Source organism: Tachyglossus aculeatus, chromosome 14 (genome assembly GCF_015852505.1).
Source record: "Tachyglossus aculeatus isolate mTacAcu1 chromosome 14, mTacAcu1.pri, whole genome shotgun sequence".
Taxonomy (NCBI): Eukaryota; Metazoa; Chordata; class Mammalia; order Monotremata; family Tachyglossidae; genus Tachyglossus; species Tachyglossus aculeatus.
Window position 1 is genome coordinate 30,381,013 of NC_052079.1, and position 26,717 is coordinate 30,407,729.

The 26,717-nt window shown below is 41.5% G+C and overlaps 1 protein-coding gene across 2 annotated transcripts in view; it reads right to left on the reverse strand.

Moving 5' to 3' along the window:
* PPFIA2 (PTPRF interacting protein alpha 2) overlaps nucleotides 1-26,717 on the reverse strand; it is a 455,622-nt gene that overhangs the window by 410,108 nt on the left and 18,797 nt on the right. For both annotated transcript variants that reach the window (XM_038756973.1, XM_038756972.1), the window contains exon 2: nucleotides 23,314-23,564. In XM_038756973.1, the coding sequence (XP_038612901.1) occupies nucleotides 23,314-23,562 (249 nt within the window). In that variant the 5' untranslated portion in view covers nucleotides 23,563-23,564. The remainder of the gene's footprint in view (nucleotides 1-23,313; nucleotides 23,565-26,717) is intronic.

Consider the following 26,717-nt stretch of genomic DNA (forward strand, 5'->3'; position numbering starts at 1 on the left):
AACCTGATCACCTTGTTACCCTCCCCCAGCGCTTAGAACAGTACTTTGCACATAGTAAGTGCTTAACAAATACCATCATTACTATTATTATTATTATTATTATAGATGAGATTGGGGCACAATGAGCAAGCTAATGCTAGAGGAGCAGTATGCGGGTTGGGCTATAGTAGGAAATGACTGAGGTGAAGTAGGAGAGGGTGAGCTGATTGGCTTTAAGGTGCTCAATGATATGGAGCTTTTGTTTGATGTGGAGGTAGATGAGCAGCTACCTCATCTATTATCTAACAATTAACTAACAATTCACTACTACATTGACAAACTAATGTGTCAGAACATCTAAGGTGTTTTCATGCCATGTGTGCAAAGGCAGAAGTGTTCTTTATTCAATGTTAGCGAACCTACCTGGAACTAAGACTCTTTGAACTAAAGGAATCCTCATGCATAATTTTCTCATAGTTAAATTTTCTATCAAAATTTAAAGAAAATTTGCAGCTAGTTCTCTGTCATATCTATCTCAAATATTTCTAATGTATTAACCAACACCACTTTTCCCCTTGTTTGTTCCTACTTTGCACTACAGTCTCCATGCAGCCTCCAGACTGAGCCCCGTTTTTCCACTCTTCCTCCCCATCCCCCCTGCCCTACCTACTTCCCCTCCCCACAGCACCTGTATATATGTTTGTACAATTTTATTACTCTATTTTACTTGTACATATTTACTATTCTATTTATTTTCTTAATGATGTGTATCTAGCTTTATTCTTATTTATTCTGGTGACGACACCTGTTCACGTTTTGTTGTCTGTCTCCCCCTTCTAGACTGTGAGCCCGTTGTTGGGTAGGGACCGTATCTTTATGTTGCCGAATTGTACTTCCCAAGCGCTTAGTACAGTGCTCTGCACACAGTAAGTGCTCAATAAATACAACTGAATGAATGAATGCTACTATACCTTTTCTGCTCACTGTCGCTTTCCTTTCTGGTTATTTATTTATTTTCCATTTATCCATGTGTGATCACTCCACTGCAGTATGTCAACAAAAGGCCAGGATTCACCCTATATTCATTGTCTACAAACTATGCCTCTCCATCTCTCACACAATGTCTCGCTAGCACTTGTACCTGAACTGAGTCAAGTTTACATTTCATTTTTCAATGCTTTCCTTTAGCTTGTCAAAGCGATTAATGGTCAATAAACCCCTAATTTTGTAATAGCCACTACACCTACCTTGGTATGTTAGCTTTCTTGAGTAATTCCAGAATCACAAATATTTAAACTATGTACATTTTAAAAAGTAGCTGCTATTTTCAATAGAAAAATCGAAGTGATATCTGCAATCTCAGCATGGAAACACTTAAGATATGGGGCTGATTCAAGAGGGGAAATGTTGGTATTACAGAAACTCAACTCTTGATTTAGGCTCAAGGTATTGTTCTGGATGTACTAATTTTTATCCTTCTGTTTTCATATTGTCAACAGTTAGGAGAAGGGTTAGGAATTAATTCAGAAAAATAGTGGTCTCACTCTTTATATTGAGTTCAATTCTGTCCCTGCAAGGGGAAAAAATAATTTGGTCTTAATTCCCCACAGAATGCCTAGAGGAGACAAGCACTTAGTACACTGCTGTGCACAGAATAAACACTCAAATACCATTGACTGATTATGGGAAATATAAATAAGCCTCCCTCCAACCCCAAGCTTCCTCTACATACATTATTTAGGGTCTTTTGAAAGAAGAGCCATAAGAAAGTGGAGAGGGAAGATATGTAAGATATTAATTCCTGCTCCAACAATACCTTTTATTCCCTTTTTTATGGTATTTATTAAGCAATTATTACGGGCCAGGCACTGGACTAAGCACTGGGGTAGGTTCACAATAATCAGGTTGAACACAGTCCATCACAGTCCAAATTCCCATTTTATAGTTGAGGTACAGAGAAGTTAAGTGACTTATCCAAGGTCACACAGCAGACAAGTGGTAGAGCCAAGATTAGAACCCAGGCTTTCCTGCTTCTCAATATTTCTGGAGAAGTGTGCACTTATGCCCTTGGATCCGTGACCTTTGGACATTTGATATTTGCCCCACCCTCAACCCCACGGCACTTATGTGCATGCCTATAAGTTATATATTATAAATTATTTATATTAATGTCCTTCTCTCCCTCTAGACTGTAAGGTTGCTGTGGGCAGGGAACGTGCCTGCTAACTCTGTTACACTGTATTATCCCAAGTGCTTAGTACAGTGCTCTGCACATAGTAAACACTCAATACAATTGATTGAATAATTGATTTGGTGAAGCAACGGAGGAAATGACCTCCTTTTGCCAAATCCAACGGCTCCTACTCTATCCTAATCCTCCTCGAACTTTCAGCTGCCTTCGACACTGTGGACCACCCCCTTCTCCTCAACACGCTATCCAACCTTGGCTTCACAGATTCCATCCTCTCCTGATTCTCCTCTTATCTCTCTGGCTGCTCATTCTCAGTCTCCGTTGCGGGCTCCTCCTCCCCCTCCCATCCCCTTACTTACTGTAGGGGTTCCTCAAGGGTCAGTTCTTAGTCCCCTTCTGTTCTCTATCTACACTCACTCCCTTGGTGAACTCATTCACTCCTACAGCTGCAACTATCATTTCTATGCTGATGACACCCAAATCTACATCTCTGCCCCTGCTCTCTCTCCCTCCCTCCAGGCTCGTATCTCCTCCTGCCTTCAGGACATCTCCATCTGGATGTCTGCCCACCATCTAAAACTCAACATGTCCAAGACTGAACTCCTTATCTTCCCTCCCAAACCCTGCCCTCTCCCTGACTTTCCCCTCACTGTAGAAAGCACTACCTTCCTTCCCGTCTCACAAGCCCGCAACCTTGGTGTTATCCTCGACTCTACTCTCTCGTTCACCCCTTACATCCAATCTGTCACCAAAACCTTCTGGTCTCACCTCCGCAACATCGCCAAGATTCGCCCTTTCCTCTCTATCCAAACCGTTACCTTGCTGGTTCAATCTCTCAACCTATCCTGACTGGATTACTGCATCAGCCTCCTCTCTGATCTCCCATCCTCCTGTCTCTGCCCACTTCAGTCTATACTTCGCGCTGCTGCCCAGATCATCTCTGTGCAGAAACGCTCTGGGCATGTTACTCCCCTCCTAAAAAATCTCCAGTGGCTGCCTGTCAACCTATGCATCAAGCAAAAACTCCGCACTTTCGGCTTCAAGGCTGTCCATCACCTCGCCCCCTCCTACCTCACCTCCCTTCTCTCCTTCTACAGCCCAGCCCACACCCTCCACTCCTCTGCCGCTAACCTCCTCAATGTACCTCATTCTGGCCCTGTCCCACCGTTGACCCCCGGCCCATATCCTCCCGCTGGCCTGGAATGCCCTCCCTCCACACATCTGCCAAGCTAGCTCTCTTTCTCCCTTCAAAACCCTACTGAGAGCTCACCTCCTCCAAGAGGCCTTCCCAGACTGAGCCCCCTTTTTCCTCTCCTCGTCCCCATCCCCCCAGCCTTACCTCCTTCCCCTCCCCACAGCACTTGTATATATGTTTGTACAGATTTATTACTGTATTTTACTTGTACATATTTACTATTCTATTTATTTTGTTAATGATGTGAATTTAGCTTTAATTCTATTTGTTCTCGTGACTTGACACCTATCCACATGTTTTGTTTTATTGTCTGTCTCCCCCTTCTCGACTGTGAGCCCATTGTTGGGTAGGGACCGTCTCTATATGTTGTCAACTTGTACTTCCCAAGGGCTTAGTACAGTGCTCTGCACACAGTAAGCGCTCAATAAATGCAATCGAATGAATGAATGAAAAGCCAAATGGACAGAATAACAGCAGTGATTCTACAGTCAAAAAAAAAGAAGATTCTCCACTTGAAGTTTGGAAGTTGCAGATGAAGAACTTTCCTTGGCCATTGAGAATTACACTATTGAATCCTTTTTATGATACTTGTGAAGTGCTTACTGTACATCAAAAACAGTTCTAAGTGCTGGGTTAGGTACAAATTCAGACTGTGAGCCCATTGTTGAGTAGAGATTGTCTCTATCTGTTGCCGAATTGTACTTTCCAAGTGCTTAGTACAGTGCTCTGCACACACTAAGCGCTCAATAAATACGATTGAATGAATGAATGAATTAGGTGGGACACAGTCCCTTTCCCACATGGGGCTCACAGTCTAGTAGGAGGGAGAACAGGAGAATTGAGACACAGAGGAGTTAAGTGACTTGCCTAAGGTCACACAACAAGCATTTGGTAGAGCAGGGATTAGAACATAGATCCTCTGACTCCAGGCCCATTGTCTTTCCACTAGGCCAGACTGTTTCTCTATGAAAACTCCTTAGAAACTCTCTGCAGGAGAATCTTCTCTTTGTTTCATTTTTTTTTAATTTTAAATCATTACTAGTGCAATTGCAAGGTAAATGTTCTCACCTTAAACAGTACTTTTTATGAACAAAGAGAATACACAATTCAATACAGAGAGGCATTACCCTTCCTTCTCTGAATATTTTCTTTCTCAGTTTCCTCAGGCCAACATTTCCAAAAAAGCAATTTTGGAAGGTAAGGTTGATAGCCTGAAAGTCTCATTCAGGTTTATGACTTTCTATGCAATTATCCAACGGAAAATTGCAGAGTCTCACTATATTCACCCGTCTCGTAATTTTGAGTCAGAGTACAAGCACTCCTATTTGAAAAAGGCTAAAACATTAAGATCACGATGTCAGTTTGCAAAACAAAAGTAGTGATGCTGCAAATGCCTTTTGAAAGCAATCAATAAAACATTTGAAGGGGAGGCCCAATTCACCAACTCTTCAATCAAAAATATGCTCTTCAAGAATAATGACAACAATAATTGTATTTGTTAAACACTTACTATGTGCCAATCGCTATACTGAGTACTGGGGTAGGTATAGGTTTATCAGGCAAGACATAGCCTTTGTCCCACATGGGATTCATTCTAAGTAGGAGAGAGTAGAATTGAATTCCCAGTGCTCTGCACACAGTAAGTGCTCAATAAATATGACTGAATGAATGAATAAAATATAAAAAAATTATACCTATCACCTACAGTTTCAATCTCTCTTATTGATAAGTACTCATTAGTACTTTTTGGGCACTTACTGTGTACCCAGCACTATATTACGCACTTGGGAGAGCACAAACAACATAGTTGGAAGACAGGTACCCTAGCCACAATGAGCTTACAGGCTAGAGAAGGAGACAGGCATTTATACGGATATGTACCTATGTTTTGTGGTGAGCAAGGGTGGGGTCATTATCAAGTGCTAATAGGGTACAGCTCTAAGTTCATAGGCGATGTAAAAGGGAGAGGGAGTCAGGGAAAAGATGGCTTAATCAGGGAAGGCCTCTTGGAGGAGATGTGAGAGGAGGAAAATGTGGTTTAGTGGAAATACCATGGAGCCTGGCAGGCAGGGAACCTAGGTTCTTTCTACTCTTGATTCTGCCATTTGTCTGCTGTGTGACCTTGGGCAAGTCACTTCACTTTTCTGTGCCTCAGTTCCCTAACAGGCAAAATCAGGATTCAATACCCGCTCTTCCTCCTATTTAGACTGAGCCCCGTGTGAGGCCTGATGATCTTGTATCTACCCCAATACTCTGCTTGGCACTTAATGGATACTTAAACACCACTATTAGTATTATCATTATGATTATAAGGCTTTGAAAGTGGGGGGAGTGAAGGTCTATCATAAATGGAGTGGGAGGGATACAGAGTTGGAAGACAGGTAACCTAGCCAGAGGATGTGGGAAAGAAGCTGGAGACAAGATAGATGAGGCAAGCCACAGTTTTCAGGCTGGTGGCTAGAAGAACAAAATGTTCAGGCTAGGCTGTAGTAGGACATCAGCAATTTCAGGTAGGATGGGGTGAGCTGATTAAGTGGTTTGAAGTTAATGGTAAGGAGTTCCTGTTTGATGCAAACAGGGAGCAGCACGGCTCAGTGGAAAGAGCCCGGGCTTCGGAGTCAGAGGTCATGGGTTCAAATCCCGGCTCCACCAGCTGTCTGCTGTGTGACTTTGGGCAAGTCACTTCACTTCTCTGGGCCTCAGTTCCCTCATCTGTAAAATGGGGATGAAAACTGTGAGCCCCAAGGGGGACAACCTGATCACCTTGTAACCTCCTCAGCGCTTAGAACATAGTAAGCCCTTAACAAATGTCATCATTATTATTATTATTATGAAGGAGTGGCTAGACAACCACTGGAGGTTCTCAATTCAATCATATTTATTGATCACTTACTGTGTACAAAGCACTGTACTAAGCACTTGGGAGAGTACAATATAACAGTAGACACATATCCTGCCTGCAACTTACAGTCTGGAGATGGAGACATACATTAACATAAATAAATTACAGCTATGTACATAAGTGCTGTGGTGCACTGAATGGGAAGATGTGGACTGAGTGGGGTTTTTTTTGTATTTTGGCTTTAAAAAAAATCATCCAGGCAGCAGAGTAAAGTTTGGATTGGAGTGGAAAAAGAGAGAGGAAGTGGGGAGGTCAATGAGGAGACTGATGCTGATGGAAAGGCAGGATATAAGTCCTGGATCAGCATAGTAGCAGGTGGGATGGAGAGGAATGGGCAGATTTTAGCTATATTGTCAAGGTAAAACCGACAAGATTTGATAACAGACTGTATATGTGGTATGAATAAGAGAGATGAATTGAGGATAATGACAAGGTTATGGGCTTGTGAGATCAATAGGAGAGTGGTACTGTCTACAGTGAAAGGAAAGACAGATGGAGGACAAGGTTTGGGTGGGCAAATGAGAAGTTATGTTTTGGAAATGTTTAGTGGGGACATCCAGGTACAGAGGTCCTGAAGCCAGAGGGAAATGTGAGACTGCAGAGGAGGAAGGAGATCAGGGATGGAGAGGTAAATTTGGGAATCATCACGTAAAGATGATAGCATGGGAGCAGATGAGTCCTCCAAGTTCACCCAATGTAGTTAGAGAATAGAAGGGGACACAGAACTTTCTTTAGGACAGTGGTGTCATCATCTGATGCATCACCTCTGACATTAATGAGCAAGAAAAGGACTACTGAAAAGTATTCTATGGTGAACATTTTTTGAAAGGCTGAATAATTTTGAAACCTAGCTGCAAAGCTGAATTCAAACGAACTAGAGCAAAGTAGTAATGTGCTAAGGAGATTTCCAATTTGAGGAGTCTAAATTCAACTTTGATTTGTTCACAAGAGAAATGAGCCTAATGGCTGTTACCTAGTTCACCAAACCACTAGACAATTGAGGGCAATTAGCACCCTTTGCCAGAGTTACCTATTACTTCAACTGTAATGCTTCAGTTACTTTGTTTAGTCTTTCACTCCAAAAAGCACTAAAATGTAACATTGAAAATTTATCAACTCGCACTAATGTGACTTAGCAGAAACTTAAACAGTATATTATAAATCCAGCTAGAGATCACTAGTTTTGTCTGAAAATATAACTAGGCACCACCACTATTCTAAGGGAGCAGTGAACAGGGGAGGAGACACACACACACACACACACACACACACAAAATATCAATCCAACTTGTATGAAAGAGAAAGGGCCACTAATAAGAGTCAATGGAAACCAAGGCTAGAAAACTAGGTTTAAAAAAAAAATGTCTCTTCATACAGTCTTAAAAACTTTAAATATGCATTATATTTATTCCCATTAAGAAGATACTTGTTTGAAAGCTTGTTCTTTCTGGGAAAAAAAAGTCAATCAACAGTATTTTTTGAGCACTGTCTGTGGGCAAAGCACTGCACTAAGTGCTTAGGAAATTACAACAGACTTGGTAGATGTGTACCATGCTTACAGGGAGCTTATATGATTTTATGGCTATTTCATATTCAAATCATCATCTTTCAGAGGACATGCTATTGCTGATCAAGTTGAATCTAGAATTTGCTCTAAATTTGACTCCTTGAGCAATTTTATCAATGTCGGTATGGGCAATAGTCAACATCAAATGTCAGCTTGAGTCACAAATAGCCAAATCCTAGAATCAAAGCCAATCTATACTCGATAATTTCCATGGTGTGATGATGTGGAGTGCATAGTTTTCCACACTGAAGCTTCTCAGGTAAAATATTTTTCTACTAGAAAACCTACAAGAACAGAAACCTACATAGCTAGTGTATGTAGACTCTTATAACTGACACCCTGAGATGAGCCCCCTATATCCACCCTGCTTTGACCAGGGAAAGCTTACTTATCCAGTTCAACCTAAATCCGATCTAGGTACCATTGATCAATCAATCAATCGTATTTATTGCGCGCTTACTGTGTGCAGAGCACTGTACTAAGCACTTGGGAAGTACAAGTTGGCAATATATAGAGACAGTCCCTACCCAACAGTGAGCTCTCAGTCTAGAAGGGGGAGACAGAGAACAAAACCAACCATACTAACAAAACAAAATAAATAGAATAGATACGTACAAGTAAAATGGAGTAATAAATATGTACAAACATATATACAGGTGCAGTGGGGAAGGGAAGGAGGTAAGATGGGGGGGATGAAGAGGGGGACGAGGGGGAGAGGAAGGAAGGGGCTCAGTCTGGGAAGGCCTCCTGAAGGAGGTGAGCTCTCAGTAGGGCCTTGATTCAGGTGAGTTGGGATTAGGCAGCTTTTTAGGGCAGGATGGTCACCAATAAATGCTTCTCTATGACCACCAACCATTCCTTTTCCTGGTCGACAGGTAACCACCCTGCCTATCTTGCTGTGTTTGCTTTGGGACAGCAATACACAAGCTGGGGTCAAGGCAAGGGGAATCAGGGCAGTGAAAGAGGGGGAGAACATGGGAAAAAGAGGTTTTGGGTGACTGTCCCAGCCATGGCCTTCCCCAAGCATTTTGCTCTAGATGTCTATGCAATCAGTCAGTCAATCGTATTTATGGAGCGCTTACCGTGTGCAAAGCAGTCTACTGTGCTAGAGGGAGAGCACAATACAACAGACAAATTTCCTGCCTACTATGGGCTTACAGTCTAGAGGGGGAGGCAGACATCAGTATTAAAAAATAAATCACAGATTTGCATGTTGTATTTTTTAATGGCATTTATTAAGCACTTACTATGTGCAAAGCACTGTTCTAAGCACTGGGGAGGTTACAAGGTGATCAGGTTGTCCCACGAGGGGCTCACAGTCTTATTCTTCTAGACTGTGAGCCCACTGTTGGGTAGGGACTGTCTCTATATGTTGCCAACTTGTACTTCCCAAGCGCTTAGTACAGTGCTCTGCACACAGTAAGCGCTCAATAAATATGATTGATTGATTATTCCCCAATTTACAGATGAGAGAACTGAGGCATGGAGAAATGAAGTGACTTTAGTCAGCCTAAAGTCACACAGCTGACAGTTGGCAGAGCTGGGATTTGAACCCATGACCTCTGACTCCAAAGCCCATGCTCTTTCCAATGAGCCATGCTTCTCACATATGTGCTTCACTTATTCATTCCTCAGCACAGCAGAACTGACCTGCCATACCTCACCAAACTCACAACCAACACTAAATACCAACTCAAAATTTTATTACAGGCACCCACAGGTCTCTAATAGCAATTGACAATTTTCCCCCAGAACATTGAAATTGACAATTTTCCCCCTTTTAGACTCCCCCCCCCCCCCCCACTTTTAGACTCCCCTTTTAGACTGTGAGCCCACTGTTGGGTAGGGACTGTCTCTATGTGTTGCCAATTTGTACTTCCCAAGCGCTTAGTACCGTGCTCTGCACATAGTAAGTGCTCAATAAATACGATTGATGATGATGATATGTAGTGAGCCCTGAGAAAGACAGGCATCTGTGTCCAATTTCCACTTGTGTACCCTTTTCCACGGTATGTTGCGCTCTACTGTGTATTTTTCTGGGAGACTCTGTTCTAACTACTCAATATTCTAATTTTCAAACTGGTATTTTTCCCAGTGCTTAGTACACAGTACTTGGTACACAGGAATAATAATTGTAGCTCAGTGGTAGAGCACATGCTTTGCACGTATGAAGTCCTGGGTTCAATCCCCAGCATCTTCAATTTTCCAGCGCTTAGAACAGTGCTTGGCATGTAGTAAGTGCTTAACAAGTATCATTATTATTAATAATTGATAATAATTGTTGCATTTGTAACATACTTACTATGTGCCAAGCACTGTATTATTCATTCATTCAATCGTATTATTGAGCGCTTACTGTGTGCAGAGCACTGTACTAAGAGAGACACTGGGGTAGACACAAAATAATATGGTCCCACAGGGGTCTCAAAATCTAAATAGGAGGGAGACCAGGTATTGAATCCCCATCCTGCAGATGAGAAAATTGAGGCACAGAGAAGTTAAATGACTTGACCAAAGTCACACAGCAGGTACACAGCAGAACTGGGATTAGAATCAATCTTCTGAGTCCCTGGCCTGTGCTCTTTCCACTAAGCCAACCTGCTTTTCAAGCAGGCACTCGATAAACACTACTACTACCGGTACTATGACTGTAAATACACATATATTCCTGAAATCGACTGAATGAGGTGGTCTTCAGTCAGGTCTCCATAAGAATTTTAAGTAGACTCTAGTCCTCACTCCATCTAAGAAGGGACAGACTCAATAGGAGCAGCAGGAAAGAAGGAAAAGTGAAGAATCCAGCAGGAAGAGCTAAGGAATAGCAAGAATGTTACTGTGTGTGGAGTGGAGGAGGGGCAAGTGAGTGGGATTCAGATAGTTAGATCGCAGGAATTTGGTGATTGATGGGTCCTTAGACAGTCAGAAAGAAAGTGATTTGACCCAGGTCACACAGTAGTCTGCATGGTTTTTAGTTGATTCATTGAGAAATCAAAATTTCATAACAAGCAGTCCATGATCTAAGTGGAGATGCCTCTTTTTGATGCCCTGTTACCCAACATCATCACATCATCATTAGATTTCTTCAAGATCCACTGAGGATCGAAATCCATTAAAAAGTAAATATTAGCTTATAAACATGCGTATATATATATATAATATATATATTACAGACTCTAAAATGTTTTTGAATGGAATACTTCTGACAGAGTCTACTGCTAACACAATAGATTAAGGATTACATTTTAATCCTTAATTTGTTCATATTGGAAAGGACATATATATATATAATATATATATTACAGACTCTAAAATGTTTTTGAATGGAATACTTCTGACAGAGTCTACTGCTAACACAATAGATTAAGGATTAAATTTTAATCCTTAATTTGTTCATATTGGAAAGGACATATAATGGGAAATGATGGTAATAAATTCAAAATTTTCCACTCAAGTATTAAAGTTAGATGAGTCCAACCAGAATTTTGAAAATAGATTGCCTTTACATTTAGTGTCTGATGAAACCACATATTGTAAAAATATTTCCACTGTGGTACAATGAATTTTGTTCATATAAATGGGCACAAAACACCCTCTAGACTGTAAAATTATTTTGGGCAGCGAATGTGTCTGCTAATTCTGTTGTACTATACTCTCCCAAGCTCTTGGTATACTGTGCTCTACACACAGTAAGTACTTAACAAATACTTACTGATTGATAGATTTTAAAAACTAAAGGAATAGCCAAGTACTTTTCTTAGGATGGATGTGAAGGTCTCTTGAAATGCGTGATCAGAAAAGAAAATTTAAGAGTTTACTCATGACTGAAGACCATGAAAGGAAAAACAAATTTCAGATGACAAAGAGGCTACAGGAGATAAAGTACCTTTCCAGCCCATATTGTACATGTTTGAAAGATCCAGCTGAGATTAAATGACCTTCAGAATTAGTGGTTTATTGTTAGAACAGTTAAGTGTCAAATCTAATGCTCCCCAAATGTTTTGCTTATTTCAGATTACTATTCATCCTATTTGTGTCCTATCCTAACCTAGAAGATGTTTCAAGAGCTCCTCCTAAGTGAGACTTTCACATAGTACTAAGGGAGGAAAATAGAAGATGAACATGAGGAGAAAAATACATTTCATGATTAATTTCTAGTTGGCATCCTCAGTAATAGGGTAGAATATATTGTATATGAACAGGAGTATAAATATGTAAAATAAGAATTAATCTTATGCACATTAGAGTGAAATGGTGTCTTAAATTGTTTCATTCTGTTGGACTTAGTACAAATTAATTTGGTTCTAGTTTCTTCTGGGTTCTTTAAATTTTCACCAGGAATCAGCGATCGGAAATGTATTGAAAAGGAAAAAAATCAGAGGTTTTTTCTGCATTTGCAATTCTCTGGATGGCTTACATTTGTTTTTCTCCCAATTTCTGAAGTTACATTCAAATGTTTTGATTGCATCATTTAGAGGAAAGCATTTTGAAATCATACTACTTTTTGAAATAGTGATGATTCCTTGGCTAATGTCTACCGATAGCTAGTAAAATTTTGATCTATGCAGAAGGCATTTTCTCAGAGCATATTCTCAGGGCACGTTTTCTTTAGTCGATGCATATATCTGAAGATGTAGAAACTGATAGAAATGACAATTTTGCTTTGCCGCTGAAAGGACCCCAAAAAGTCCTATGTTACCAATTTAAAAATATCCAATTCTGAACCTAGATTTCTTCTCTTGAAACTAGTCAAAGCTACTACATGCTGCCCTTCAAAACTTTTCCCTGATTGTGGGAATATTACAAATCTTCTTAAACACAAAAGCGCACAGAAGCAAAGTCTGGTTCATCCAAAGGAAAGGCCCAGTATGAATGAATTATATTCATTTTGACATTTCGGGGTCTTCTGGAAATCATAATTCCAGAAACCCCTCAGAGTAACATACTGTTGCCTTCTCATTTCTCTAAGTTAATATTTTAAAGAGGCAAGAATGCAGTTATGCAGACATTCCTAACCAGGTTGAACACACATGCTAGCTTAGCAAGGCAATTCCAGATTTTAGTAGGCTAACCAGGTAATTTAACAACAACAACAAAAAATAAAATGTCTCAGAATTTGGCCTATCTTGACTAGCCCCTGGCTTGCTTAGTGCTTGGACTTTGACATCCACTTCACAGTAGATATATCATGCTTCCTTTAGGTCATCATCAGTGCTATTTGTTGACTGCTGTATGAAAAGCACTGTACAATGCACTTGGGAGAGTACAACATAAAAGAGTCGGTAGAGATGTTCCCTGCCCTCAAGGAGTTCACAGTCTAGAGGGGGAGAGAGAGATATTAAAATGAATTGCAGATATGGTATAAGGGCTGTGGGGCTGCAGGTGAGGTGAATAAGGATACAGAGTCAAGTAATAATAATAGTGACTGTATTTGTTAAGTGCTTACTCTGTGTTCTAAGTGCTGGGATAGATACAAGCTAATCAGGTTGGACAGAGTCCTGTCCCATATGGGGCTCACAGTCTTACTCCTCATTTTACAGATGGGATAAGGCACAGAGAAGTTAAGTTACTTGCCCAAGGCCACACAGCAGACAAAAGGCAGAGTCAGGATTAGAACCCAGGTCCTTCTGACTCTCAGGTCCGTGCTGTATCCACAAGGCGAGTGCAAGAATTCATTCATTCAATCGTATTTATTGAGCACTTACTGTGTGCAGAGCACTGTCCTAAGCGCTTGGGAAGTACAAGTTGGCAACATATAGAGACGGTCCCTACCCAACAGTGGGCTCACAGTCTAGAAGGGGGAGACAGAGAACAAAACAAAACATACCGTCTCTATATGTTGCCAATTTGTACTTCCCAAGCGCTTAGTACAGTGCTCTGCACATAGTAAGCACTCAATAAATACGATTGATGATGATATTAACAAAATAAAATAAATAGAATAAATATGTACAAGTAAAATAGAGTAGTAAATACATACAAACCTATACACATATATACAGGTGCTGCGGGGAAGGGAAGGAAGTAAGGCGGGGGGCTGGGGGGGGAGAGGAAGGAGGGGGCTCAGTCTGGGAAGGCCTCCTGGAGGAGGTGAGCTCTCAGTAGGGCAGTAGAATGATGCAGACAGAAGAGAAGTGGGAGATGTGTGGACTTAGTCAGGGAAGGCCTTTTCAAGAAATGTGATTACAGTGAGTAGATTGGCATTAGAATATTGAAGTGTACTGGCTGTGTTGTTCTAGGAAATCAGTAAGGTAAGAGGGAGGAAGGTGATTGAATGCTTTAAAGACAATAGTACGGAGTATCTGTTTGATGCAGAAGTGGATGGGCAACCACTGGCATTTCTTCAGGAGATGGGAGGCAGGGAGTTCAGTGAGGAGGATCACGCAGTACCCAAGGAGAGCTAGGATAAGTGCTTGGATCTCTGTAGTAGCAGTTTGGATGGAGAGGAAAGAGCAGCTTTTAACGATATTGTGAAGGTAGGGCTGATGCGATTTGGTAGCAGATGGAGTATATGGATTGAATGAGAGAGATGAGTTAAGAATAATGCCAAGTTTACCACAGTCTACAGTCATGGGGAAGACAGTGTTTGGGTGGGAAGATGATGAGTCTTGTAATACAAATGTTCCAGAATGCTGTGGGGCATCAGTCCTTGCCTCCCCCTCATCAACCACTGTCACCTCACTTTTGGAATGCCATTATAAAGCAAACACAGATTTGGAGTGATATTCTGGTGTTTGAATTTCAAGCAAAAATGTTCACCCGCAGCTAATTTCAGACATCCTAACAAATTTAAATCCTCAACAGTTTCCCCCCATATTCAATAATATTCAATGTTATATTGTGACCATTATCCCTACTGACCATCTGTCTGGTAGGAGACACAGGTCTTGAAGGAGACCTGGGGAGGGTGGGAAGAGAAAAGAAGGGGGAGGCGGTGGTCCAAAGAGTGTCCCAAAGCTCCCTGGCACATCAATCAATCAATCAATCGTATTTATTGAGCGCTTACTGTGTGCAGAGCACTGTACTAAGCACTTGGGAAGTACCAGTTGGCAACATTTAGGGTGGAAGGCAGGATGAAAAAAAATAACGATAATAATAATGGCATTTGTTAAGCACTTACTATGTACCAGGCACTGTACTAAGTGCTGGGGTGGACACATGAAAATTAGGTTGGACATAATCCCTATCCCCCATTGGGCTCACAGACTCAATCCCCCTTTTTACCTATGAGGTAACAAGAGAAGTAAAGTGACTTGCCCAAAGTCACACAGCAAAGTGATGGAGCTGGGATTAAAACCCATGACTTTCTGATTTCCAGGCCTGTGTTCTTTCTATTATGCCAAGCTGCTTCCCATAACCTTCCCCTGTCCAAGAGACAGGGCAGTAGAAGAGAGAGAAGAATGCCAAGGTTTGTTTAAAAATCCTGGAGGCCTCCCCCCGTGAAGATCTGAAATGGAACCCAGACATCTGAGGGGCCTTCAGCAGTCGCCAGCTTTGAGAAGGAAGCCGGGAAGTGATATTCCACAAATCCATGGCAGCGGAGAATCTCTGGTCTAGCTGGGTCCCTTTTATGACCTCAAAAGAGAACTGAGACAATGCTCCATTTAACCCATCCCAGGGTGGAAAGGCAGGACATAGACGGGAACCTGAATTTTTGCTTGCTCCATGTGAGAAAAAGGAACTGGGTCCAATCTGATTACCCCTTATCCCCCAGAACTTATTACAGCACTTACCACATAGTAAGTGCTTAGCTAGTATCAATATTATTATTATTATAAGTAGTAGTAGTAGTAGTAGTATTACAAAGAATACTCTACTACCTGCCCCAAAATTGAGCTGCAAGAGAGGGAACTGTGCCTATTTCCTGTTTCTGGCATACAATAATCACCAATAATTATGGTATTTGTTGAGTGCTTACAATGTGTCAGGCATTGTACTAAGTGCTGGGGTAGACACAAGCAAATCGGTTTGGACACAGTCCCTGTCCCACCTGGGGTTCACAGTCTCAATTCCCATTTTACAGATGTGGTAACTGAAGCACAGAGAAGTAAAGTGACTTGCCCCAGGTCACAAAGCAGATAAGTGACAGAGCCAGGATTAGAATCCAGGACCTTCTGACTCCCAGGCTGGTGCTCTGTCCTATGTCATGCTGCTTTTCAAATAGCTTCTTCCAACCTTTAGCTTCTGGTTCCCTAAAATCAAGAGGGTGGCCACTGTTGTCACAGCAGCCATGATTGCAAAATAATAATAATAATAATAATATTGATATTTGTTAAGTGCTTACTAAGGAGCAAACACTACACTAAATTCTGAGGTGGATACAATACAAGAAGAGCTAATATTGTCTCCATCCCCTATGGGGCTCAGTCAAAAGGGGAAAGAACAGATATTGAATACTCATTTCATAGCTGAGGAAGTGACCTGTCCAAGGAATCTCAGCAGGCAAGTGGTGGAGAATTGAACCCAGATCTCAACTCTCAGGATTGCACTCTGTCCACTGGGCCATGCTGCTTCTCTAAATAAGGCCACAGCAGGGGCATAAATCAAAGGATGGCCCTGGCTATATATTCCACACCCTTGCCCGCCTAGGTCTACTTCTGTGTTACCGCTTCTGTGAGAAGCCGCATGGCATAGTGGATAGAGTACAGGCTTGGAAGTCAGAAAGATCTGGGCTCGAATTCTGACTCCACCACTTGTTTGGTGTGAGACCTTGGGCAAGTCACTTAACTTCGCTGTCCCTCACTGTGTGCCCCATGTGGGACATGGTTGTGTCCAACCAGATTGACCTGTATCTTTCCCCGGTGCTCAGTACAATGCCTGGCACATTGGAAATGCTTAACAAATATCATTTAATGTGTGCTGCTGCTGCTAAGGCCTCAAAGGGATACAGAATTCCATAATCACTGATAACACCCATTACCCCCTCCAAGTCATTTGGAATTTACCCAGATGGCTAGAATGAGTCAAGAAAGACCATTCATTCATTCAATCGTATTTATTGAGCACTTACTGTGTGCAGAGCACTGTACTAAGCGCTTGGGAAGACCATGTGAAGCAGCAAGGCCTGGTGGCAAGAGCATGACCCTGGAAGTCAGAGCACACGGGTTCTAATCCCTGGCTCTGCCTCTTGCCTGCTGTGTGACCTTGGGCAAATCATTTAACTTTTCTGTGCCTCAGCTTCCCCCTCCTCTGTAAAATGGGGATTAAATATCTGTCTACCTCCTACTTAGTAAGCACTCTGTAGGTATGATTGATTGTCTGACTAGAACGTAAGCCTCAGGTGGGACAGGGAATTTGTTTGACTTGATTAGCTTGTGTCTACCTTGACACTTAGACACTTAGTGTCTAGAAGCAGCGTGGCTCGGCGGAAAGAGCCTGGGCTTTGGAGTCAGAGGTCATGGGTTCAAATCCCAGCTCTGCCAATTGTCAGCTGACTCTGGGCAAGTCACTTAACTTCTCTGTGCCTCAGTTCCCTCATCTGTAAAATGGGGATGAAGAGTGTGAGCCCCCCGTGGGACAACCTAATCACCTTGTAACCTCCCCAGCGCTTAGAATAGTGCTTTGCACATAGTAAGCGCTTAATAAATGTCATTGTTATTATTATTATTACCCCAGAGCTTAGTACAGTAACTGACACAAATACCACAAGTATTACTACCACCATTATTATGTTCAGCAAAAGCACTGTTACTGCAAAGCTGATTCAAGCTCATGTCTTGCTGAGGCTAGGGTGTTCTTCCATTCATTCAATCGTATTTATTGAGCATTTACTGTGTGCAGAGCACTGTACTAAGTGCTTGGGAAGTACAAGTCGGCAACATATAGAGACGGTCCTTACCCAACAACCGGCTCACAGTCTAGAAGGGGGAGACAGACAACAAAACATGTAGATGGATGTAAAAATTGTCAGAACAAATAGAATCATAGCTATATGCAAATCATTAACAATAAATAGAATAGTAAATATGTACAAGTAGAGTAATAAATCTGTACAAATATGTATACAAGTGCTGTGGGGAGGGGAAGGAGGTAGGGTGGGGGGGGGTGGGGAGGAGGAGAGGAAAAAGGGGGCTCAGTCTGAGAAGGTCTCATGGAGGAGGTGAGCTCTCAGTAGGGCTTTGAATGGAGGAAGAGAGCTAGCTTGACGGATGTGCGGAGGGAGGGCATTCCAGGCCAGGGGAAAGACGTGGGCCGGGGGTTGACAGCGGGACAGGCGAGAACGAGGTACAGTGAGGAGGTTAGAGGCAGAGGAGTGGAGGGTGCGGGCTGGGCTGTAGAATGAGAGAAGGGAGGTGAGGTAAGAGGGGGCGAGGTGATGGAGAGCCTTGAAGCTGAGAGTGAGGAGTCTTTGCTTGATTCGTAGATTGACAGGCAGCCACTGGAGATTTTTGAGGAGATGAGTAACATGCCCAGGGCATTTCTGCACATAGATGATCTGGGCAGCAGAGTGAAGTATAGATTGAAGAGGGGAGAGACAGGAGGATGGGAGAGCACAGAGGAGGCTGATGCAGTAATCCAGTCGGGATAGGATGAGAGATTGTATCAGCAAGGTAGCGGTTTGGATGGAGAGGAAAGAGCAGATCTTGGCAATGGTGTGGAGGTTAGACTGGCAGGTTTTGGTGACAGATTGGATGTGGGGGTGAACAAGAGAGCGGAGTTGAGGATGACACCAAGGTTGCGGGCTTGTGAGACGGGAAGGATGGTAGTGACTTCTACAGTGATGGGGAAAGTCAGGGAGAGGGCAGGGTTTGGGAGGGAAGATAAGGAGTTCAGTCTTGGACATATTGAGTTTTAAATGGCAGGCAGACTTCCATATGGAGATGTCCTAAAGGCAGGAGGAGATGCGAGCCTGGAGGGAGTGAGAGAGAGCAGGAGCAGCGATGTAGATTTGGGTGTCATCAGCGTAGAGATGATAGTTGAAGGCGTGGGAGCGAATGAGTTCACCAAGGGAGTGAGTGTAGATAGAGAACAGAAGGGGACCAAGAACTGACCCCTGAGGAACACCTACAGTAAGGGGATGGGAGAGGGAGGAGGAGCCCACAAAGGAGACTGAGAATGAACGGCCTTACTGTCATTGACTGTAAGGTCCTTGAAGGCAAGGATCACCTTTACCAAGTGTACTGTACTCTATCAAGAACCTAGAGCAGTGCTCTGCTCACACAAAACACTCAATAAACACAAGTGATTGTTGGATTCCAAATGCTCACGTTTTGAAAGTGTCCAACTGAAGAGACACAGTGCTGCTCAGAAGCTCCCTTGGTGAATGATCAAGGATCCAGTTGCCCCCATTCATTCATTCAATCACATTTATTGAGTGTTTACTGCGTGCAGAGCACTATACTAAGCGCTTCGACAGTACAATATAACAATGAACAGGTGTATTCCTTGTCCACAACAAACTCACAGTCTATATGGGAAGACAGACATTAAGATGAATAAATATATAAATTACAGATATGTATATAAGTGCAGTGGGTGAAGACTGAAGATCTTTAAGATTCCCAAAGCTCTCTCCAGCCCTGACCTCATCTCTGCAATCTCACATTTCCACCTGCCTTTAGGACATCGCAACCAAGATGTACCACCAACACCTCAAACTGTACATGACCAAAACAGCACTCCTCAATTTTATATCCAAATTCTGTCCTCCTCTTGACTTTCCTATTACTGTAGGCAACACCACTATTCCATTTGTCTCAAAAGCCCAGAACTTTGGCATTATCCTCAACTCATCTCTTCATTCAACCCACATATTCAATCTGTCATCAAAATTCCAACTTTTCCTCTCCATCAAAACTTCTACCATGTTAATCCAAGCACTTGTATCCTGCCTTGACTACTGCATCAGCCTCCTCACTGACCTCCCTGCCTCCTGTCTCTCCCCACTCCAGTCCTTACTTCACTCTGCTGCCCAGATTATTTTTCTGAAAAACCATTCAGTCCACTTCAATCATATTTACTGAACATTTACTGTGTGCAGAGCACTCCCCCAACTCCTCAGGAACCTCCAGTGTTTGCCCATCCACCCATATTCCACAGAAACTCCTTACCATTGACTTTATAGCATTCAATCAACTCGTTCCCTCCTACCTGACCTGGCTGATTTCATTCAACTCACCAACTTACCCACAAACTTCACTTCTCTAATGTCATCACTGTACCTCCATCTCATCTACCTCACTGCTACATTCTTGCCCATGTTCTACCTCTGGTCTGGAACTCCCTTCCCCTTCATATATGAGAGCCAACCAGTTATGCCACCTCAAAGGTTTACTAATATCCCATGACGTCCAAGATGCCATCCTCAGCTAAGCCCTTATTTTCCCTACTCCTCCTCCCTTTCATATGGCCTATGAAATTGGATCTGGATCTGCCCACGGTAAGAATTTGATAAATACTATCGAGTGACCACTTTAGAAATAAGGGGAACAGGAGGAAAGTGGGGAAAAAGGAAGAGGATGGTATGAGGCACATGAGACTGCATCAATGTGGACTAGGAGACAGAAGGACCTGGGTGGGTTCTAATCCCGGCTCTGTCACTTGTCTGCTGTGTAACCCTGGGCAAGTCACTTCACTGTCCCTCAGGTACCTCATCTGTAAAATGGGGATGAAGACTGTGAGCCCCATATCAGACATAGGCTGTGTCCAACTTGATTTGCTTATATCTACCACAGCTCTTAGTACGGTTCCTGGTGCGTAGTGAACGCTTAACAAATACCACAAGTGTTATTGCACTCTCCCAAGGACTGGATACATGAAGCCCTAATAGAATTAATTTCTCCCAACCCCACAGCATTGTCTGTTTTCTCACTTTTTTGTTCCTCCTCCCCTTTCTCAGGCAATCTTCATGACAAGTACAGGAAACCTGCTTTGCACATAGTAAACGCTTAATAAATGCCATTATTATTGTTATTATTGTTATTCTATCCTCTCTATTCTCCTCCTCCTACCCTGACCACAGGCAGTCTAAAGGAAGTAACTTCCCTCACCTGCTTTGTCGTATTTTCACCCTACCCTTCCTCCACCTCCTACCACAAGCAATTGGCACTGTTTACAAGAATGTGGCATAAGAAATGAATTTTTTATTTCCTCCTCAAAAAACAGAGCATGGCACTTATACAGCAGAGGCCATTATGACAAGAAATATGGCAATTAAGGCCATCTGTGATTTTATTCTTGTATTTCTATCAAACCAATGCGACCCTGGATTTAAAAAGGCTACCTAAAATCTCATGTAATTCAGAAGGGAAAAACAAGAATCCTTCCAGTTTTTGTTACCTCATTGATCAATCCTCTCCTTGGCTTTTGATAAGTTCTCCTTTTATTGACAGTCTACAACTCTTTTCCTTATATGAGCTTTCTGGGTAGGAAGTGAGGAGGCTTAGCTTGGGAACTGAGAGGTGTAAACTGGGCTACTACAAGCTCCAAGATTTTAGAGATGGAAATATGAAGAAAAGGAAACCTACTCCAAGTGGCTCTGGACAACTAGCTTAATGGGGCTCAGGGAAATGAACCAATAACCTCCACTGACAGGCACACCGATTTGGACTCACCTTCACAGCCACACTGACATCCACCCACGTACTTGGGTGAGACAGAATAAAAGGAAAGAGAAAGAAGAGAGGAAAAGAAGGAAAAAGTAAAGGGTGGGGAAGTATGTAGCTGAGGGACAAGGAGGGAAGAGGAGAACGGTATGGGTGCCACTTTTTGGAATCCAAAGAAACAAACCCTTTGGTGTAAAACCCAAGGAATGCGAGGCACGACAGCATAATAGTTTGGCAATACATGAAAGTTCTCTGCAAGTGACAACTGTAGAGAGGCAGACAGACAGACAGGCAGGCAAAGCGGTTGACAAAGACCAACAGTTTCTGGTCTGGAGAGAAAGACAAGGGAAAAAAACCAAACAAACCCAAAGTACTCTTAAAATCTCACTTTCCTAGGAAACTTTCCCCAATTTCCTATCACCTCATGTCAACTCAACAGAAACCCTTATCACTTATCTATAAACCAATATATAGATTCAATATATTTTCCCTCACAGTCTTCTGTTCATTTTCCGAATTTTGTCCACAGCCAGTTGTAGCTTTTTTCTTTTTCTCTGTCTCCCTCATTCGATTGTAATCTCCTTGAAGGCAGAAACTGTGTCTTTTACTCTTGATGTACTCCTTTAATTATTTAATCCACTGCTTTTCACATAGTAGGTGCTGATAAATCTAATTGATTAAAATCCCTTCTCACTTTTTCTTCTGTCCTGAGTATACCATGTGCTCCAGCCTGAGTTACTTTGGAGGGAGGAGGTGATTGCACGCTCTCAAGCATTTGCTTTCCCATTCCTGGGTTCAACCCTCTCTTACAATCTAAAGAAGGAAGAGGTGAAAACCAAATTTCCAGGGACAACTGCTGGGCAATTTAAAAATTAGGCTTCATTTTTAATGCTCGCCAAAGCAACAACAAAAATTATTAACCCGCCCCCCAAAAAATCTTCATTTCAGAATATGACAATAATTACATGCACGTGAAACTAATGGTAATATAATACAATGCGTTTCCATTATTTACAGGTGGATATGAAATGGTGAAAGAAATGACAGACTGAAACACTTCCCTTCAAGGTCACAAACCTTTATACAGGTCTTTAGACATCTCTATACTTAATTCAAATTATTTCCTTGGAAAAATAATTCAAAGAGCAACTTTTTCAATGGCACTATGGGAGTTTCATATATTTTATCTCCCTTATGTCTTGACAGTACCTAGAGCATGGCAAGATGATATTATACCCATTTTACGTATGTGAAAATTAAGGTTCAGGTTAGTCAAGGGACTTCCTCAAGAACATAGCAGAGGTTGAGACAAAGTTAACATTTTGACTCCCATTACACTCACCACCTGCAAGACTAAAAGAAAAAACAAAACTTTTCTTCAAAATTAATTTTCCTTTTTTGAAAGGAAGGAATTGTAAATATACATTTTAAGTGTCTGTGACATACAGATAAATCCGACGTTAAGCTTCTTGAATCTCTCGGTTAGCTTGGGCTTCTGCCAAGCTACCCTACCCCCCTCACCAAATTCAAGGGAAATTGTTGATCCTTATTCCTTTTCCTTATTCTTTCCAGTCAACTCCAGATGACCGTGACTGATGGGTTCATGCTGCATTTCAGGAATTAGGATTCAGATGGGCAAAATTCCCATCTCTGGCATTTAAAATAACATATCTTGGGGAAGTGCCCAAGCTGAAGACGCAAAGAATTAGTTCTCCCTTCGTCTGCCCTCGCAGGTTGAAGTGTCCTTCCCCAATTCCTCTTACCACCTCCAGAAGGGCCTTTAGCGGATTTGGATTACAGGTGCCAAATTTGAGCAAGAATGAAACAAGCAGATAAGTAGCTATAAAAATGCTAGCAGGGTTCCTTGACAGTTGGGGTTAATTTGGGGTTTCCTCCTTTCTATCAAGTCCCCCTGTGCAAGTATTTTAGGAAACATACCTGTGGCAGGGCCGAATTCAGCTGTCGCTGGAGGGAGTCGCGATCATAGATGACGTCCTGAAGCCGCTGCTGGGCCAGTGACAGACTCTCCTGTGTCTCTCGGAGGGTATCTAGAAGTCGATCCCTTTCATCTAGCATATTCACCATCAGCTGCTCAAAATGGGAATCCGAGTCCGAGCCACTGCTTTGGGACCCCCTTTGACTCATCGGGGTATCCTCATTTATCGTCGGCATCACCTCACACATCATTGCTTTAGAAAAGTAAAGAAAAAAAATAAGTTACACTACTAACACCCACATTCCCGTCTGGGTTTTATTTTTATTTTTTGGTTTTCTTTTTTTTTTTTTTTTTTCTTTTTTTGTCTTTATCCAGCGCCTATCACTATCTTTTCCCAGGCTGTTTAACATTCCATCTGGGCCACTCCATCTGGGATTCTTAGGACAAGCAGAGACTCTTTTAGGATACTATGGCATAATGATCTAAAATGACTTGTGCAGTCTTATTAGTGGCAGAGCCAACACAAACTCCTTATGTTGTATTCTCACCATGGCTTTTGCCTTCCACCATGCAAAACGTGGGTCATTCCACACACCAACTGTGTGGAAGAACCCAAACAATTGTAGTCCATTCAGTGCCTGGAGCATAGTAAGCACTTAACAAATAGCATAATTATTATTATTGACACAGTTGAGAGTTGCCTTTTAAAAAAGTTCAATTCAAGATCTTTTTCATTGGTTGGTCTCTATCTTCCCAATTTTTTTTTAAAAACCAACTTCACTCTCCTACAACATTTCAGCTCATTTTTATTACCGCCAATAGCTATTAATTGGGGAGTTTGATAATGTTCCAGGCTATTGTACAGTGAGCTTGACTTGACCTCTGATCAAACAGCAGGCTCGAACCTAGTAATACGAGGGGGTCGATCCATTTTCTAACCACTGATTTCCTTCTCTAGACACAACTCTTCCTAAGTGTTCTTCTTGAGCATGTGATCAAGTTCTAGAGATTTCATTCCTAATTACTTTCCTCGTGATTTCTTGTTGAATGGTTATTTTGGATTAAAATACAATTGCGTGAGAATGAGAATGCATGGGAAAGGCTAAGGAAAAAGCAACTTTTTAAAACGGAAAAAAGTTTTATTTGGCTTGGCCTTTGGGTCCTATAACTATCTATAAATGGAAAAAATATTACCTGCCAAGCCTTGTACCCTAGGAAACTGAACACTGCACGATGATATAATACAATATTTCATTATCACAGCTGGAAAAGTGTAAAGCATATTTTTCTTTCATACACCTTGCTCAAAAATGATCACATAACTTCAAAAGAGGCCATTTATTATCACATACCGGGAAATATGCCATTTTGAGAACAAACACTATCATGCAATAAGAGGAAAAAATGGTGAAAACTACCACTGCTGGCTAACCGCTTTGTCAAATTTTAAAAAAAGTTACTTTCCTTGGATTTTTCTTTCATTGCTGATACTGGAGTGTTTATTGATGTGTTTTTTTAAAGAATTATTATTTTACAAGTTTCAAGTCATAATTGCATACTATGCAACAGATATTTCTGGATGGAAATTTTATGCCTATTTAATGAAGCAACTTTGATGGTCACAGCCATAATACTTGGAATTATTTTTCAATCTTAAAACACTCAATCAACATCAACACAGAGAAAAAGAGAATGTTATAAGAGCCTGAAGAATAGGCTTTACACTACAGCAAAAGAATCAAAATACAAGTAATGCTTTCACACATTTCAATATTCAAAATCTATTAGTTCATATACCATGCATGAAATTAATGAACTAAACATCTGTGCCATTCTGGGAGGTCATTTCAATAAACTAACAGTCTTCTCTCTTCCAGGATTTAATGTCAAAATGGAGCCTTAGAAATAAAAACAATACTATTTTGCCATTCTGCCCTGAAAACCTCAACTGGGCCTACTGAGGGTACTTGTAGGTTGAAATTAGGGGTTTCCTCAAAGTACAAGACACGTTTCCTCTTCAACATACACACTGCGTTAAAAACCAATTCAATCTATGTGAATGTGAATTCTAACTAGTATGTGCAAAGTAGAAAAGAATGAAAGCATGATATCATATTAGGCACAACACAGTATATTGTTCACTGCATTTAAAAAAAAAAACTTTTTGACAAACAGAAAAGTTTGATCCACTAATCATTCCACGATGAGTAAGTTGATGGTTATAGAAGTAATTCGCAAACCTTTATGACTCATCTTGCCTCAGTTATGGAGTGGGCAATTCAGATGTTACCCTGAATCAGAAAATCACTTCTTCAAAAGTCCAACTCTATAGAAGATGCACGCATACATATGAAAACCAACTATTTTTATATGCCAATTTTTCTCACAAAAGCTCCAGATAATTGAATGAATCCAGAGAAAACTTTATGTGAAATCATGAATGATGGAATTTTCACAAAATACGAGTAACATAATGCTAACTAGAAAGATGGCTCTAGTTTTAGGGACAAATGAGAAATGAACCCATCCAGAATAGCTGATTACTAAAATTAAGCCTTATTCCAACTAATTCAGTTTAATTACGCTCGGTGGGAGAAGGTGATGTCACCAAATGCAGACCCACTTGTAGAACTGGCCAAACCCAACTCATGGATCTAGAATTCAGATTCTCTTCAGTGAATTGGCATGAATATTTGAAACAATACTTGCTAAGTGTCTCTACTAAACAAAAATGGTTTATGTGACTCCAGAAAAATCTTTGGCCTCAAAGGCACCTTGCAATTCTAGTTGAAGTAGCCACTGCATATCCCCATTCCTTAGGCTACATGAAGTTTTAATCATTTTAGGGGGTCTTTTAGTACACCCCATCACCTACTACACTTTTGAGTTCATAATTTTTCAATGCACTTTTTTAAGTCCTGAATATTCATAATGTCCCATAAACCCTGAACTGCAAGGACGTGTTTATTGTACTTCATAGTATTTGCCATAAACCATAACAAGGTATTCAAAGCACATTGTTGAGAATTAAACAACAAGCAAACACAACATTCCTTCTCATCTACCTTAGGTCACTTCAAGTACTGAGTAAACATTTAGCAGGTAAAAGAGCCATTAGTTGGGTGAAGCTTAGAAGATGGGAAGAATACACATCTATAGCCCACTAGCCAGACACAGTACTTTCTTTACATTTACCCCAAAATACTTCCAAGAAATATATAATCAATCAATCGTATTTATTGAGCCCTTACTGTGTGCAGAGCACTGTACTAAGCGCTTGGGCAGTACAAGTTGGCAACATATAGAGACAGTCCCTACCCAACAGTATAAGGTGTGTGTTCACCTTTGCAGCAACAGGGATTCTTCCAATGCTGGTTCTCTAGACTGTAAGCTCGTTGTGGGCAGG